Below are 19,155 nucleotides of genomic sequence, written 5' to 3'. Positions count from 1 at the left end.
TCTCTTTCTTTTTTACCATATACCTCTATCTTAATTTTATATTTATTAAACATTAAAACTAATTAATTTCTAAAAATATCCACAAGTTTTTTAAATTTTACAAATAAAAATAAATTGACATTTAACACAAATTTTTAACACTCAATAAATAAAAAAATTAAAATAAATCTACATTAAGGTACCTAAACTAAACCTGTAAAATTGGCTTTCGCACTGAACTCTATTTGGCTTTCGCGCTACACCCCATTCTGATCATTGAGCGGTCAATGTTATCCCAAGAAATAAGAAATAAGAAATATTTCTAATAAAAAAATTTACCAACAGTAATAACATACTTTATGGAACTAACTATGGGGTATTAATACCCACGTGATGAATCCCGAGAATATTAATGGACTATATCACTCGCTAAATGGGAACGAAGATTTTGCACGCGTGGTCATTAATAATTATGGCGATAGGGTCTCCCTTTTGGGTTCGCAACTTAATCATTTTTTTAATTAATTATTTCAATCGTGGTCATTAATAATTACTTCGATAGGGTTTTTTTGGGATTCACAACTTAATTATTTTTTTAATTAATTATTTCAATCGTGGTCATTAATAATTAGGTTTTAATTATTTTTTAATTAATTATTTCAATCATAGGTTTTAATTATTTTTTAATTAATTATTTCAATCATGGTTATTATTAATTACCCTGATAGGGTCTTTTTTGGGATTCGCAACTTAATTATTTTCTTAATTAATAATTTGGGTAATTAATTATTAATTACAGCCTATTCTGATTATTAAGTCGTAAATATTAGAGTTGTGTTTAGTGCGACTTTTTGGAGGCTTTTTCAATGGGTTTTTCTGGTCAAATTTCTCTAAAATCCGGCCACAATTTATTGAAATCACAAGTTTGATGGGTAATCCCTTCACAATCAAAGTGTCCTAGAGGTTTTTGAGGGTACTGAATCTAAATATACAGTTAAAAGACCAATGTAAATAACACAAATAAGATTTCACCTCAAATTTTTCCGTCGGATTCCGACACCAAAATCTTCAAAAAATCACATTAAAAACAACTCCGTAGATATTATCCCAATAAAAAATATTTCTAATAAAATTTTTTACCAACAGTAATAACATACATATTTCTAGTAAAATTTTTTACCAACAGTAATAACATACTTTATGGAACTAACTATCGGGTATTAATACCCACGTAATGAATGCCGAGAATATTAATGGACTATATCACTCGCTCAATGAGAACGAAGATTTTGTACGCGTGGTCATTAATAATAGTAACTATACCTAATTAGGTATGACGTGGCATCTTTTAAATTAAATTTGTAAGAGGTGGCACCTTTTGTTTCATTAAATATTCTCCTTTCTCGAGAAAAGCCAGGACATGCTCTTGGCGCCAAAAGGATTTTTCTCTTCACGAATACGCTATACACACTATAAAATCACACGCACTATCTTCGTTGAATTGGTGTACTGCCTTGCCTTATGTTACCAACTCTGGTTCGTCGCTTCTCCGAAGGTATCAAGAAGCTGTAAGGTATGCTTCGCGGATAAAATAATTACTTTGTTTTCAGATTCTGCTCGTCTGGTTTTATTTATTGGTCCTTCACTAGCGTGCTTTTCTTCAAGTTGGCCATGCAACGATTCCTCTATGAGGCTCTTTTCTTCTAGTTGGTCATGCAACCGCTCCTCTGCCAGGGTTTTCTTTCTTGTTTGTCATGCAGTTAAATTACCAGTCGTCAATACATTTTGTATCAATGGTGTAATTGCGACCAGGCTTAATCAACTGAAACTTGCTGTTGAGTTTTGTATTTTTTTTCTAATCGCTATGCTTCAATATATTCGCCTTCGCCATATTTGAATGGAATCATTTCTGCGTTGTTCTATAAAATATAAGTGCATTTGTGGGTGTTTGTTAGATGAGAAATTTTTTTGAGCAATTTTATTATTGTTCTCTGCAGATTATCTTTACTTAAAATGGGTGGTGGGTATCCCTTTCCTAATGAAATGGAGGAGGAGGCAATTCTCAGTTCACCTGAGGTCTTAGACACCGGAATCACAGAGGAAGCAGAGAATAGCCCTGTTTCACCTACAAATAAAGAAGAAATGTTCTCTGGGCCTGAATTTTTTACTTCTGATGATACTATATGGGTGGGGAATGAAGAGATGCTGGAGGACTCGACGTCCTTACAGCATGATTATTGTAACGTGATAGAATCTGCAATGGAAAGCTACCCAAAAGCCATTCCAGATGAGACACTGTATTCACCACCTCATACAGTTTTTATCAATAACCAAAACCCAAGTGCATTGATAAATTCGGTATTTGAAAGCCCTACAGAATTGATTCCAGATGAGACGCTGGGTTCACTAGTACAAACGGTTACCACCAGTAACCAATCCCCAATCGCATTTATGAATTCTGAAGGCCCTCAACCTGAGTTACCGAACCAGACTGCCACTGATCAAGCCTCAAGCAAGGATTCGGAGGTCTCTCTCTTTCAAGTTATGAAAATTGTATCTGACAAGCAGGATTTGAGCTTTGTAGAGAAGGTTAATCTTCCAGAAGAGCAGATTCTTCGTCTCTGTAATGGAATTGTACCTAATTCTGCAGAAAATCAGTACCCTGATATCAGAATCAGTTTCAACTCCTTGAATCAACAATCTTTGCCGACAATTGGCTTCTATGGGGACAAGCGAACGATGGGTAGAATATTGAAGGAGATGGGTGTTATAGATCATTCCGTTCATGCGCAAATGGAGGAAGACAAATTTGAACCAGGTTTGTATGTTGGTCTTTTGAAGCGTTACATAATTGTTTTCTATTGGCATCAAGGTAGCCATCTCAAAGATGCATCAAGGAAACAGGTTTCTTGCAATTTCATACGTTATGTAGTGGATTTGTGTGATGATGTTATTGTGTGCGTTGAAGAGCATAACCTTCTGGGATCTATGTCTGCTTCTGTCACAACCACTTCTCGTAGATTGAAACGAACTCAGAGGCTCAAGATAAGTCATGTCCAGAATTCTGAAAATGATGTCAGGGTTTCGCCCGGGTTCAACGTAAACATAGGAAAGTATATCAGTACGACCCCTCCTGAAGGTCTGACAATACCGAAACATACATTGTTCTTTGCTGAAGGATATCACAGATGTGCTTTTCTCACTGCTAAATATAAACAGTCCAGAAAGTATTTTAGTCCTCAATTCAAAAAGGTTAATGTCAGTTCCCTTCGGTCTGAGTTCGAGAAGCTGTCCAAGGACTATGATCTTGATTTCACTCGGCTCAGTAATGAAGAATTTGTTTCTCTTTTAAAGCATTCTGCATTGCCAGAGTTCCAGGGTTATACAGATTTGGAGAATTCTATCAAAGATCGCCGCAGGGAAAGTCGGAAGTGCAACATCCAATCAAAGCTTAATGAATTAGAGCAGCAACTCTTGCAGGATTTTCTCCAGGTTCTACCTGAGTACTGCAGATTCATTCGATATATCGCTGACTCAACATCTGATGACAGGGAACATATTGGAGATGATGAGATTCATTTTGAAATAAATAGGTTCCAACAATTGGAACATCAGCTGGCTGCTATTTTGGGTGGCAACTCGGGTAAGAAGAAACTGGTTTTCAGTGGCGCGGAGATTAAATTTCAACCCTCGACTGGGATGGAATCAGAGTTTATAATTGAAAAATCTGAAAAGTCTGGCCACCTGATTTTATATGAAGAAGAGATTATATTGAGGCCCATAGGTGAAGTTGACAATACAAACAATACAAAACAGAAGGCAAAGATTTTGCCTATTATAAAAGATGGATCTATAAGGAAACGCCCAGTAGTATCAGGTGAGCAGCTTTTTCTTCAATTTGGAAGCAACAGCACGCTGTTAGAACGGGTTGTAGAAGTCATCCGTGTTTCGGACAATGCAGTTCATGATTGGATAAAATCTTTAGTTTCTAAAAAATTACAAAATGTAACACAGAATATTGTTTTCCTGGCTTTCCTTATGAGCAACGGTATTTTGGAGCAAATGAAGAGCTTTGGTCAGCCTATTATTGAGAAGCTTTTGAACACAGAAAGAGATTTCATTGAAAAACAGATTCTGTTGGCTTTACTCATGAGCGATGATACTTTCGATCAAGTAAAGAATTTTGGTATTTCTGAGATGAAGAATTTTCTGACATCTGCTAGCCTTGATATTATTTTGTCTGAATTAGAATCTGTGAAAGCAGACCTTTCACCAGAGTTGCAAGATTCATATCTGGAATGGCAAAGAAAGTTCTCTAATTTTAACCTTGATTCGACCTCGAGCAGTGTTGTTTTTACCATTGGCACATTGAAAGAGCTTTGTTCATCCATCTACAGAGATGGTAAAGAAGAATTCAGCCAGAGTGTCCTGTCAGTGATTAGGAAAGAGATGCTACCCTGGCTGATGAAAAATATTGAATCCGAAAGGGAAGCAGCGGAAAGGCTTCAGGAGCAGCAGTTCAAAAATGAACGAGAAATTTTTCTTACTCAAACGAAGGAAAATCTGTCCCAAAAAAGAGTTCTTGGAAGACGTGCGTATATTGAAAGCTGTTCTGTTGCAACTGGAAGATGGATGGGTCTACGATCTTCGGAGGCAAGCTTGAAAATTTCAAGTGAAGAAGAGGAAAAGCCCAGTATACAATGGTTGATTGTAGAGATGGCACCAAAGCAAAAAGACTTGGATGAGTTAAATTCAAATTCCATGCATTGCATTGTCCCGTCTTTTTCGGATCCATTTGAATTAGTGTGCTGCGATCCTGAGATAGAAGATATTAAAAAGGTGGCATTTCTGAGATCTGGTGAGTTGCTGATTTTTATCCATGACAAAGTACGTAATTGGCTAAACTTGTACATGTCCCCAAAGCTAGGACCATTTCTGCGTGGGAGCAATCCTATTCGCACATTTAAACGGGGTTTTGATTTGATAGCTTTTGATGAATGTACCCGATTCCTGGCTTTATATGATGCACAAGTATCCAAGGTTTTAATATACAGGTTTGATGAATCATTCCGGAATATAGACTGGACAGGTGTTGAAATTATGTTGGAATTGTTTTCTGGGAGTACAAGTATAATATGGATGCAGTGTATTCCTGGGAAAGCAGAATTGCTTCTAGTTGATGACATGAACAGGGTTAGGGTGGTAGAACTTCATCATCAGCCTTTGATGAAACCTAAGCACATTATTCTCTCTTCAGGTTTTCTAAATGCAAGCATTTCGGGAGATGGTTCCTTTCTCTTTGTTTTCCAGACATCTACAGTGTGTTCAGATCACAAAGAGGAATGCATCTCATGTTCTTCTCGAGAAACTGCTCAAAAAAATTCTCAACTAAGCAAGGCTTCATCAGAATTTGAGCTCAAAGTTTACATGCTAGGTGATGCCATGTCCTTTTTGAAGAACATTTCCTTGGATAAAATCGCTGAAGATGTTGGTGATTTCCAGGTTAAGCTTGTATATTATGGTTGTCAGATTCATCTTGTGTACTCCAATGTTGTTGCTAGCTTTCTTTCTTCTAACATATTGAGTCTAGTTTCAGCCACAGAAGTTCTGGAGTTTAAAGAATTACCAAAGCACAAGTCAAATTCAGAGGGAGATTGTAAATATTCCAAGGACCATGGCTCTCAGAAGACTTGTGCTACATTAGATTACATCTATCACATTTTTGATAAGTATGCTGTTAGTTCTGCACTCTGTAGCGGAAGTATTAGGGATCTTACCTTCCATGTTTTGTTGAACTCAAGAAATACGATTGGAGAAGATGATGGACGAAGAAAATGTAAAGAATACTTGCAGCTTCTGATTGAGCAGTTAGAGAAAGAAAAAGGAAAGGATTTTTCAAATCTCAGGATTCAGTTTCAAGTTATCATGTCTGAAAGCTGGGACTCAAATGTTGTAGATGTCTTGTTCTCTTCTTATAAAAAGAGGCCTTTGGGAAACTGGATCTGTCAACTTATTTGTCTTGTACCCATCCAAATAGCTCGGGCTGAAAACAATGGACTACATCCTTTGCTTGATGGGCTTCAGATACCTCCCCATCACACTTATGCAGATAGCATATCTCTAGCAAACTTGCTCCGTTTTGGCTTATATGACGCTGTGTTGAGTCAGTGGGATGGTAAAATCATGGTGGTCTCATCAATGGGAAAGCAAAGTAGCGGCAAGTCTTACTTATTAAACCATCTGTCCGGCTCCCTTCTTGATGTAGCAGGGGGCAGATGCACTGATGGAGTGTGGATGACAGTGCGGATGGATTCAAATTGCCTCTATGTACTGATGGACTTTGAGGGATTGGGGAGTTTTGAGAGAACGGAACAAGAAGATATGCTACTCTCAGTCCTAAATGCTGCCTTGAGTAATTTAACAATATTCAACAAGAAGGTTTGTTTTGCAAGTGGTCATATTTGTTTTGCTTTTTCTTGTTGATTTTCACATATTTTAGTGGCCTCAGCTCTTTCCTTTAAATGTGATGGCTACTTAAAGATTAATTACCATTTCTGATATTTTTTTTCCTTAATCAGGATTTTCATCTTGACAAGGAGACAGAGGCTATCTTCCAGCGTTTCCAAAGTGGGGTGAACTTGGTGAAGAATGATGAAAAGCTATTCAAGGGACTATTTTACATCGCTATTAAGGATGTGGATGTTTCTGATGTAGAGGAATTAAAAGATGAATTCCGTGTAAAACTTCTACAAATTTGTAAAAGATCTCGTGAAAACTTCCTGACAAAGATGTATGGAGGAATGGTTGAACTGGCTGCAATGCCTCCTTTTACTCGACGAGAATATCATCAAGAAAGTCTGTATGATATAGCTTTGGCTGTAGAGGAAGAGCTGGGACATAGTTATGAGAGTGGCCATGCCTTCTTGAGGGATTTGAAACTTGTTATTGCCCAGATAGCAGCGAAGGATTGGACCCCTGTAGATTTGAAGCGTGTTGCTATGAAGGTTGATATCCTTCGCAGGAACTTGGTTTCTGCTGTTAAGGCAGGATGCCTTTCTGTGCCAGGTACCAACAAGGTGCTTATGAATTTTGACACTCAGGAAGTGGTGGGGGATGCTCCAATAGAACTTGGGGATCTCTACATTGATCTCCAGGACACAGGTCTTGAGCTTGCAGCTCTAGATGAAACTACATCAAATGATAAAATTTTGTGTTGTCTCAGATCAAGACTAGAAAGTGTCTTGGAAAGAAGAGGAAAAAATGGTGATCTATGGCACTCTAAATTTCAAGACTTCTTAGAGGCATTGACTGATAGACGGCATGATCGTGTTCAGAAGTGGCTTTGCAGCAACACCGCAGAATTTTCTGGCAATAATGATATACAAAAGTTGCAACTGGAGGCAATTTTAGCCCTAGCTGAATTGAAGCAGGGACTTTCTGTATGTGGTTGTAAATGTTCAGTATGTTTTTGGCGATGTGTTCTAGAGAAAGGCCATTCCTCCGATCACTCTTGTATGAGTAACCATGTTTGTGTTGAGAAGTGCACATATTGTTCTCACGAAATAGATCCAGGAAATGAAGTGGAGGAATGTCAGAATTTTGCAGGTCATGATGGGAGTCATGATTGCAAAAAGAAAAATCATACGTGTATGGAGATTTGTTCCTTATTTGACAAATCATCCAATTGCAGCAAATCCTGTTGCTTGAAGGTTGGGCATGAAGGTCTTCATAAGTGCAATTCACCACAGCACATGTGCAAGATGAAGTGTTCTCTTCCATGCTGCAAAAATCCTTGTACGATACAAATTGAGCTTGGGGATCATGAAAAACATGCTTGTCATGAAAGGTATTGTCCCAAAAAATGCATCATGGAGGGGTGTCCTAGAAGCTGCGGTTACAAAGATCATTTCCATGCAATGACAAGTGCTGAACATCTCTGTGGTAATGAGCATGCTTGTCATAAGAAATGTGAAGCAGATGGAATTTGTGAAATCTTCACTGAACTAGTGAGACAAACACGTTCATTTCAGGGTAGAAGAGGCTCCTTTGAGTATGAACATGTCTCTGAACAAAATGGTCTGCAAAAGGATTGTTGCATTGCCATTCCACCTTTTAAAAAATACCATGATGGTGCCCATCTTCACACACTAAATCCAGATGTTGTGCATTATTGCAAGGTTAGATGTCAAGCTTGTGGATATTTTTGTCAACGACCCATCAATCATTCTGGTTTACATAATACGGTTCATGGGAATATGAGGAGTGTCCAATTTGCATCAGATCAGGAAGAGTTTGATATCCAGGGTAGGAAATATACTTGGGGGGAATCTGGTGTGGCAGAGATGTGTAACATGCATTGTAAAGCGCAAGGCCGGGGACACATTCATTTAATTTACTGCCCTATGCGTGATAATTGCACAAGTCGTATCTATGATGGCTCTCGGCATGAGACAAGAAAATATGGCCCTGATGAGGATGTGCCTAAAGATGAACTTACCCATGAGACTTATTGGAAGCAAATGCGGTTTGAAGATCCTTGTACTGAAGAAGATCAGAAAGAGTTTGCTCTGTGTAATCACCTTTGCAGGTCAGAAGAGCATAATGAAATTGATGCTAGTTCCACGAGGTCTTACTGCACAGAGAAATTATGGCATGCTCCAGTGAAGAAAACTGCCTCAATGGCATCCTCTACAGGTCACATAACTGCAGATGGTCATGTTTTTGACTGTGATCATTCCAAGAACACACCACATCATGTGGTTTTTGTTATTGACAAGTCTGGTTCAATGTCCAGTCCTGATATAAAACCAACCATGGCCAAATTTATATCTCGACACAATTGTAGGCTGGGCTGTGTGTATGAGGCTATCGTTCGATTCATTACTGCCAGGCGTAGAACTAGTAGTGATGATTCTTTATCTGTGGTTCTCTTTGACAATACAACAATAGTTGCTCTAGAAATGCAAGAGATGAAGGAAGATAGAGTGGACAGTCTTATTCAATATGTCGCAGCAGGTGGAACCAGTTATTCTTGTGGTCTGAAACTGGCAGAGGAGGTAATTTATCGAGGATCCAAGCATCCTAATGTGGTCAAGAAGAAGCCAACAGTTATTTTTTTGAGTGATGGTGGAAACAATGATCGGAGAGATCCCCTTGAGTTTGTGAATAGACTGAATACGATAGAACCAGGGATGATATTCCATACAATCATGTTTGGAACAGATCCTACAGTCGCTATTTTGCAGAAAATGGCACGAATTGGTAATGGCTCTTTCCAACATAGTCTTGATGAAGTGCAGCTAGCTCGAAGCTTTGAGAATTTAGCAACTAGTCTGAAGCCTAATGTTGCAGCTTTAATCTGAAGGTGTTTCTTCTCAATTTTAAGGTCAGTTATAAACTTCACTATACTTTTTCGCCATTTTAGGATCTTGTTTATTTAAGTAATCTGCAGAGTCGTTTGTGAGTTCAAATTTATATATTGATATTGGTCTGGTAAAGCAGCTAATATTTCCAGTTCCAGTTTTCATGGTCAGCACACTCTTGTTAGTGAGCTGAACTCTGTACTTCTCTTAGATGAAGTTGGCAGAATTTTGTTTACTATCCCAGTTGTGCAGAAGCTAGACACAATGCAATATGTTTTTCAAAAGCACGGATAGTGATTGTGTTTAGTAGTTTTTGATTAGATTCAGTTGGTACATACATGCCACGAGGTATGCAGATGATAAGAACAGGCCACGAGTTTCTTGAAAGAGATTTTCATTGGATTTTGTTTAGGGAGTTAATTTATACTATCTTTTGCAGCCATGAGTTTCTGATAACCTTGAGATGTGCTGCCATGCATGTTCTCTCATTTTTTTAATCACGTGTCTGCTGTTCAGTTTATAATCTCAAATAAAGGGATGTCTCAGTTTATGTTTTTGATCAATGTTGCTGATTCTGATGAATGCTATTGACATTCAGATGAATGGTTTTGACTTTTGAAATGTCAAATTTTATATTTTCTGTTATCATGTAATTACTTGAGAGATGTACCGTAAATAAGGAACCTAAGAAGTACATGTCGTTCAGGAGGCTACAGAGAGGTTTCGTGCCATACTTAACAAGGTTTTGGTTTTTTACTCTTATTATACTAATCTGATTAATATTCATGATAATGCGTTCACTTCCGATACTGATAGGTACATAGACAGGTAAAAGAGGCCAGAATTGATCTGCAATTTAGAAGGATGTAAAGTCAATAACTTTATAAGTCTCTTTATCTGTGCAACAAACCATGTTCCCTTGGCTTGGCATTGCATTCTATGATGTGTCATAACTGTAGTCTTTTGCTGTGTTTTCCTTTTGTGAAATTGTTGGCCATGTCTTACCCCTAACGAAATAGTAATTGTTTCGTATGTTCTGCCATGCAGGGCCCATGCTTGCATTCACATATCTCTGTGTACTGTCGTTGTTTGATTTATATACTGATTTCATTTGTCGTTGTTTGTTTTATTTGATGAAATCATTTGTCTTGTGTATGCAGACTGCTCTTAAAGGTATTATTGCAGATGGTATGAAAATAGGGATACACAGGTATTTTCCCTCCCAGTTATTTTCAAATTTATTTGCTATTGTTTTTTTGTTTTCTTATATTTCATATATGGAATATACGTTTCCTGTCTATTACATAAATATGGAATATACATATTCCGTCTATTACATCAATATGAAATATACATATTCCATATTACGTCAAACTTCGTTCATCATTACATCAAACTTCGTATCACCTAGGAGAATTGAACCTCTTCGTTCAGCATGTCACCTAGGAGAATTGAACCTGGGTGGGAGCCGTTCCATTCATTCCTCCCAACGACCTGGGATAACCCCAATTCTCACATACACACATACTTGTAATTTAATCCCAAAGGAAAAAATCTATTATATTCATGAGAAGTGAATATACATATTCTGGTCCTGAATGTGACTGATCTGGCTTCCAAGAGCATAACAAAAAAACTGACAACAATCCGCTCCACCTTTACTACGGAATTTACATCACTCTTACCTCGTTGTTCAAAATATTTCAGATACATACCCCTGCCCTACAAAAAGAGGGACATCAAAACTAAACAGTCCAATTAAACATTTACAGTCAAAGAAAAATAATTGAAAAAACAAGTAGATGACTATAGCAGAAATTCCATAGCATCGAGCTCCTTACCAACCATGAACTCATAAATACCAAAAGAACCAACTGGCAACAAGAGAGTTTCTTTAGACAGCTCATCGGCCTTTTGTTTGAGTTCCTGAGAACATGACTGAAAGAAAGCCATTTGAAAGAAGTAATTGCCTCCCTCCTGTAGCGGAGGATGCAGGTGGACACAATTCACTGCCTTTTCTGGAAGCCCAATCAATGACAGGATTTGAATTGTCCAGCACCTGTAATTTCGTTAACCCTTTCTTCGAGTCTAAAGAAAGAAGAAATCAAAGGGAAATAAATTCAGTTCTTTTTTATTTGATACTGCAAATTTGTTGTAATCTCCTTATAGTTTTACAGTAATTAATTGTACCGGAATTATGCTGCCCATAATGGTTTCTCAATTCTCTTGTGAAAGAAATAGAAACTGCTGAATCCATTTTTTCTGCTCGAAATGTACCCCATATTTGTTTTTTGATATTAAGGATTCAGGGTCCTTCCTTGGTTCATGGCGTTGAAATTGTGTGTTTATGGGCTGGAAAATGGTACCAGTTTCTCTCACTGCGTGATCTTTGCTGCTACTTCTGGCACGAGCACATGCAAAGGCTGCTACTTATACCTTAAATGTTGCTTTCAATAGAAGTTTTTTCTGGTTGAATCTCCATTCTATTGCATATCTAATTTTGCTAAGCTAATTTCACTGATTTTCATAAATGTGGCTTGTCTTTAGATCTTTCATGCTGCTTAATATGGCATACAATATTCTATCATCTTAGCTCCTGTAACAACTTGATAAACTTGACTACTCCTTTGATGGAGTGATAAACTTGACGACTCCTTTGATGGAGTATTAGTGACCTCTAGTAGATGTGTCAGTGTGGCGAACAGTTGGTATTCTGAGTGCCGTCATTTTGTGTCTCTCAGCGTTTAGAGTCTCTGTCTTTCATTGTTACTTGAAAACTTTTTCATTGTTACTTCTTAAAAACTTGTTCAGAGACGGCATAGCATACAATCAGATATTTAAGGCATGTTTATCACTTTTGCGGAATTCATAAATTATGATCCTTTTTTCAATCGTTTCAGCTATATTTTTCATTTAGTCCTGCTCATTTAAATTTGTTGTTCTCTATGAAACTGAGATTGAGTTGATTAGGAATTGAGTAGGATGCGGCAATGCATGTTAGCATTAATCTGTTTTGATATGCAGTCTTAACAAAATGCATATGCTCTAGATATTATTATGCTGGTAAGCGAATAGATATACACACTAAATGTTATTGTGCAGGTAAGTCTGCATGTGTAAACATGATAAAATGCATCACGTCAAAAGTACACATCAATGCATGTTAGCATTTCTGTTAAAATATTCAGTGATGTTTAATTCATTTTAAAGGGATGGAATTGAAGTATTTATTTAAGCTTTATTTTTTGATTAAAACATGATTTGTAGGCTCCACATTCTCTGCTGTATCATATCTGCAGTCTCTGCAATCATCTTATGTGAATGCACTGTTAAGAAATTCTAGCCCTCTATTTTCCCCTCTGAAAAGTACTTTGTGGTTTGATACATTTTGCTTTCAAATGTTACATATTTTTTATTCGATGTTTTTAGCTGTGGATACTCAAAGATATTATTGCAGGCAGTTTGAAATTATGATACATAGGTAATTTCCTTCCAATTAGTCTTTATATATTTTTACTGTGGCAGAATCTTAATCATATCTCTTAATATAATTGCACAAGGATGGTCTCAAATGCATTTCAACTTATAAAAGGAATAGTGATGTAAATTGATATAACAGGGGTCACTATACACTTTGCTAGCATTGCCCCGTATACATGCAAGTTGCTAGTATTGCCCCATAATGTCAACTCAATTCATTATTCCTTTTAACGAAGTGCATATTCACAAGTGCCATCACATATCGTCCTGTTGCAACAAGGTATACTGCTAAGAAGATGATGCACTCATGAGATGATAGGGGGCTAAATTTGTCTAGAGACTAGTGCAAATACCTTTTTGTATCTTTTGTTTTGCTTTCTTCTGCATTTGTTCAATACTGAATACTTGCGTCGCAAAGAATTATTGTCCAATACTAACTGATGATCAGTGATAACATTATCCGCTGGCACACCTTTAGAACATGATATAACTTTATCTGCTCTGGAGCTGCAGGGTATGCTGCCTGCCAATATGCAGGTAAAGAAATTCCCAGAAAATAAATGTGTGAGATACATACAGCCATTACATCTTCTACCATTTTCTGTTAGAGGACTGCAACGGCTTGTGAGTAACTATCAAGAATGTATTGTGCGAATACTAACATTGCTCTATAGTAGAGGTTTAGTATGTTTTGCCTAGGTTACAAGTTAATGATCCACGTGCCACGGTTGGAGTACCCTTAGGGTCACGCACCATGTAAATTCCACACAGTTAAAAATAAATCATTATTTTTGATAAAAGGTATATAGGATTACCTTTATCAATTTTCCCTTTGAAAGCGATCATGGAGATGGCTGCTTTTTCTGAAATTCAACATCTCTTTGCATGCCAAGATCAAGCTACTTTTTATCAGAAATCTGTTTTTGTGAATTCTGGAACGGCCTCAAGTTTTTAATGAAGAAAAAACTTTAATGTCAGTTAAGTGTTAAGTTCTAAGCGTGTATTTTTCTTTTGCAGGAAATATTCAAAGATTTTAGGGAGCTTAGGGACTTCACCGGGTGACTAATTGTCATTACAACCCAGTTTTGGTACAGCACAGTATATTAGATTGAGGGATATTAATGCTTATGTTCAGGCATGTTCTCAGAGTAAATGTTGGCCAAGAATACTAAGAGGCTATATTTAGTGTTGATCAGTTTGGATATGTCATAGACAAGACAATGTTTAATGGATTGTAGTGTCTTGGATGTTTCATTTATTAGGAATATTTTGGATGTTTCCTTTATTACTAATATTTTCTTGATTTTAAATTATATGCAGTATTGTTTGAAATTGAAAAAATCTAATACTCAATTGTGACAGTTTGGATACAATGGATGCATGGAAGATAATGAAATACAATTGATTTTAAATTATAAATTATATGCAGTATTGTTTGAAATTGAAAAATATAATCCTCAATTGTGACGGTAAGATAATGAAATACAATAAAATTCAACTAGCTGTGTTTAAAAATCTTGTGTCTTTTGGATGGATAGACAAGACAATGTTTAATGGATTGTAGTGTCTTGGATGTTTCCTTTATTTGGATGGATAGACAAGACAATGTTTAATGGATTGTAGTGTCTTGGATGTTTCCTTTAGTACTAATATTTTCCTATTTTAAATTATATGCAGTATTGTTTGAAATTGAAAAATCTAATCCTCAATTGTGATGGTTTGGATGGTTTAGATACAATGGAGGTAGGGAAGATAATGAAATTCAACTAGCTGTGTTTAAAAATCTTGTCTCTAAGATAATGAAATACAATAAAATTCAACTAGCTGTGTTTAAAAATCTTGTGTCTTTTGGATGGATAGACAAGAAAAATCTAATCCTCAATTGTGATGGTTTGGATGGTTTAGATACAATGGAGGTAGGGAAGATAATGAAATTCAACTAGCTGTGTTTAAAAATCTTGTCTCTAAGATAATGAAATACAATAAAATTCAACTAGCTGTGTTTAAAAATCTTGTGTCTTTTGGATGGATAGACAAGACAATGTTTAATGGATTGTAGTGTCTTGGATATTTCCTTTATTGGGATGGACAAACAAGACAATGTTAATGGATTGTAGTGTCTTGGATGTTTCCTTTAGTACTAATATTTTCCTGATTTTAAATTATATGCAGTATTGTTTAAAATTGAAAAATCTAATCCTCAATTGTGATGGTTTGGATGGTTTGGATACAATGGAGGTAGGGAAGATAATGAAATTCAACTAGCTGTGTTTAAAAAGCTTGTGTGTCTTTTGGATGAACTAGAATCTTAAGAACTACCACTTCAAGAATTTACTTTGAAAGGAAAAAGTAACTGTTTTTGACATAATGATTTTCTGGTTTGGATACAATGGAGGCAGGGAAGGTGAAGAAATTCAACTAGCTGTGTTTAAAAAGCTTGTGTGTCTTTTGGATGAACTAGAATCTTAAGAACTACCACTTAAAGAATTTACTTTGAAATGAAAAAATAACTGTTTTTGATATAATGATTTTCTTGTTGCATGGATCCTGAAGATGGAAACTATGTGACTGTTCAATTAAAGAAGAGAGTCTGTAATGCTTGTTGCATGATTTCTGAAGATGGAAACTATGTGATTGTTCATTAAAAGAAGCGAGTCTGTAATGCTACTATGTGATCGTTCGTTAAAGGAAGTGACTAATGCTTGTTATTTCAAATATCTTATCTATCTTCTTCTTGCATTGCCCCTGAAATATAAACTATCTTCTTCTTCTTGCATTGCCCCTGAAATATAAACTATCTTCTTCTTCTTGCATTGCACCTGAAATATAAACTTTGGTCAGTCTAGATGAAATAGTCACATTGTAATTTCAATATAATTCAGAAAATTACTGGTCACTTTGAGGGCCTCAACAATATAAGAAACAATATTGAGAATACATGTTATTTTTATTTAACTGTTTTATGATTTACACGTGGATACTTTGTTGCTCTCTCTCCTCTTTCCCATGATATGCAATCCACTTGGATTCCAGCGATTTACTGTGTAAACGAGCAGTATATTCTTGATAGGATGGGACCAGGCTAAATTCAATTTCTTGAGGTTGTCGATTGAACATTATTCCTATTACACAACCATCTCTAGCCGTTCGCATTCGCATTTTATCCTAGATTGGTTACCATTCCTATTATAGATTGGTTACCATTCTTTTCCACGTTTTGTCGATTCAAAATTAGAAAGTCAAGGTTTAAAACATGATGGCTGGGGCGGATGGCTTTCGCTTCCCCAGCCAGGATCGACTCCTGCGGCGGTGGTTGAGGCCCCGCGTTATGGTGTATTTGTGACGGCTATGTTGTAATTCTGCTCATTTGCTGGCTTCGACCAAAATTCTGCTTATTTGTGGGCTTCGGCCATATGTAATTATCTGCGGGCTTCCTCCATATTGATTTTCCCTCTGAAAAAAAAAAAAGTACAAATCTAGATTCCGTGTTTACGAAAACAAAAATTTAAAGCAGCGGTGACACAAAAACTCATCAGTATGACAGCAATATTGAAGATTAACCAAAAAAAAAAAAAAAAACTGAGGCTTTGTAGAAAATAAATAATTGGAAAGAGAAGCTTGGTGGACAAATGGGCCTGTAGTATATAAGGAGCCTCAACACTGGTTGTTTTTTGTTTTATCGGCATTATTAGCAACGTAGTTTTATTGGTATTATTAGCAAAGTATTGCTCACTATAAGGAGCCTCAACACTGGTTGTGTTTTGTTTTATCGGCATTATTAGCAACGTAGTAGTTTTATTGGTGTTATTAGCATAATATTGTTAACTGATGATGTTTTATGTTTTTTTAGTATGAGGTTGCATTTGCTTGAACATATGTTTCATAAATAACAAAGAGATAAATTTTTTTGTTATGGATAAGTTCCACAAGTGTACTTGGGACAAGGAACTAGGAAGAAAGAAAAAATACTATATTGAAGTGTTTAATGCCACTTATAAACATCAACTAAAAACATACATAGAGACCAAATATGTCCTAGAGAGTTAAATTTTTTATTTTGCTCAGTTAAGGACTAATTTTTATCAACTCCATTTAAAAATAATAAATTAATGCTCACTAATAAATAAAAAAATATCAATGTTCCTCATAAATAAAATAGTTCAATTTCTATCTTATTTAATTTTGCTATAATTTTAAAATTAAATAAAAAAATAGATAAAATATTTTATCTGTTTAATTCTATTATAATTATAAAAATAATTTAAAAAATACAGTAATAATAAATATATAAATAATATTGAAAAATAATAATGAATCTCAATAAAAATATATAATAGATATAATAAATACTAAAAAAATATATAAATAATATTAAATGATAATAATGAATAAGAATATAAGTAACATTAAATGAGTGTAACATTAAGCAATTGCAATGTTGTTATTTATGTTTTAGTGTATATTTATTGTGTGTGGGAGTATGGAGACACGCATAATAAATTTAGTTTTTATTGTGCAGAGTTCCATAATAAATTTAGTTTTTATTGTGCAGAGTTCCACACTCCCCGCACAATATTAATATATCATTTTATTTAATTTGTTCGTTCAATTGATCGTATTCTTACTCGTGTTCAATATTTAGAATGTTAAAAATATTATTATAAAAAATATGAAAATTTTAAGTACTCCTTACAATAAACTTTCTCTACACTCAACACCTCCGTATTTTCGATCCTCTACATTAAAATTCCAAATGAAATAACATTATTATTATTAAATTTGATCGACTACGCGTACCACCTGTGTTCAAATCTCTGAAGGCGTCATCCACGCATGTAGTGTAAAAAGATACAATAAATATGAATGCAAACCCTAAAGATACAAAAAATATGAATGCAAATCCCATCACTAAATCCGGCATATGGAATTTTAGTGTTTAAAATCTATTTGCAAGTAGTCCCACTCTTATAACCTTAATTAGGAAAACCCACTATTCCTACAAAGTCCCGTGAGAGAAAGAAGGCCATACCAGTGCATATTGATATGTCCTCGTCGTCATATTGAGTTTTGAGACTAATATTCCACCATGAATGCCCTGTTCTCTGCCCATGGAGGCCCTCGGCCACGCTGACATTGCAGTGGTCGTTACGGAGACCAGTTGGCCAACCCGCCATATTTGTTTTTCCTGTTGAACTGCATCATTCTCGCCATGTTCGCCAATTCCAGCGACTAGAGAATGAAACAATTCACAATGACTGTGAAGACGCTAATGTAATCGATAGCTGATATACGGCTTAGGATTTCACAATTCGTCAAAGTGAACATGTCTGTTATGGAGCAATATTCCGAAGGTAACCCACAGTGCAGTGCTTTTCAATATCTTCTTGTTACTTACAATCTGATAATAATATTCGAGGAATTTGTTTTGTAATTTTAAAAATGTGTAATTAAAAATATAAAATTTATTCTAAATTTCTTGCTAAGTGAATATAGAAATAGTGATGATGATTGAGTATAAAAGCAACTCACATAAAAGTTTTGGAAACGTCATATTTCCTATCTCTATGTTTTTTCCCTCTTTATCTTCAAATTTGTTTAATTTCTGAATTTCTGAAATATTACTTTTTAACCTGAATTTCAAGGAAAAAAACCTTTATTAAATATTGTTTTGGTAAGACAACTTTGATGGCAAAGGTAATAAGGGAAGTATTCTTTTCATTTTTTCTTGAATTGTTTATATTTTTTTTATGTTTAATTAAAAAAGAATATTGTTTTGGTAAGACAACTTTGATGGCAAAGGTAATAAGGGAAGTATTTTTTTCATTTTTTCTTGAATTGTTTATATTTCTTTTTTATGTTTAATTAAAAAAGAAGGTTTTTCTTTTGTTTTGTTTGTTTGTTTTTGTTTTTGTTTTTTAATAAAAAATTTAGTTAAAATGTTTGGAATATTCTAAATTCTGGGACATAGGCTACCAGTGAAAGTAAAATGGTGAAGTTGATTTGACTTTCCAACTTTAACAACTATTACTTAACAATCATGTCTTATGGATCTGGACACATTGGCTTAAAGTAAATTTCATATATATCTAAATTGTTGGGAATCATGATTGTCGTTAGACCAAAACCCACAGGTATTTGTCAATGATCGCATCGCCAGAGATAAGGATCCATGAGAGGCAGTTGGTCCATGTCACGAAGCACATGGAGAGCATTGGTTTATCCAATGTCCAACAATCTCCCCCTCAACACGAGCGGGGTGTGTATCGAACTCGTGACCTACGCTCTAATACCAATTGTTGGAAACATTGAGGGAGGGGGGATGAATCAATATTTC

General features: G+C 35.5%; 1 protein-coding gene across 1 annotated transcript in view; it reads left to right on the top strand.

Moving 5' to 3' along the window:
• The window catches only part of LOC149255315 (uncharacterized), a 71,610-nt gene extending 57,542 nt beyond the window's left edge, over positions 1 to 14,068 (top strand). Inside the window, exons 5-8 of the mRNA XM_089455007.1 lie at positions 1,977 to 6,417; positions 6,558 to 9,364; positions 10,502 to 10,551; positions 13,839 to 14,068. Of these exons, the coding sequence (XP_089311133.1) occupies positions 1,977 to 6,417; positions 6,558 to 9,341 (7,225 nt within the window). The 3' untranslated portion in view covers positions 9,342 to 9,364; positions 10,502 to 10,551; positions 13,839 to 14,068. The remainder of the gene's footprint in view (positions 1 to 1,976; positions 6,418 to 6,557; positions 9,365 to 10,501; positions 10,552 to 13,838) is intronic.
• The last annotated feature ends 5,087 nt before the right edge of the window (positions 14,069 to 19,155 follow it).

Source organism: Pinus tabuliformis, chromosome 7, assembly GCF_031772625.1.
Source record: "Pinus tabuliformis cultivar Carrire ecotype Pingquan chromosome 7, CPIR1, whole genome shotgun sequence".
Classification (NCBI taxonomy): domain Eukaryota; kingdom Viridiplantae; phylum Streptophyta; class Pinopsida; order Pinales; family Pinaceae; genus Pinus; species Pinus tabuliformis.
Note: the sequence above shows the minus strand (reverse complement) of the source record. Positions and strands in the feature narration are given on the sequence as shown.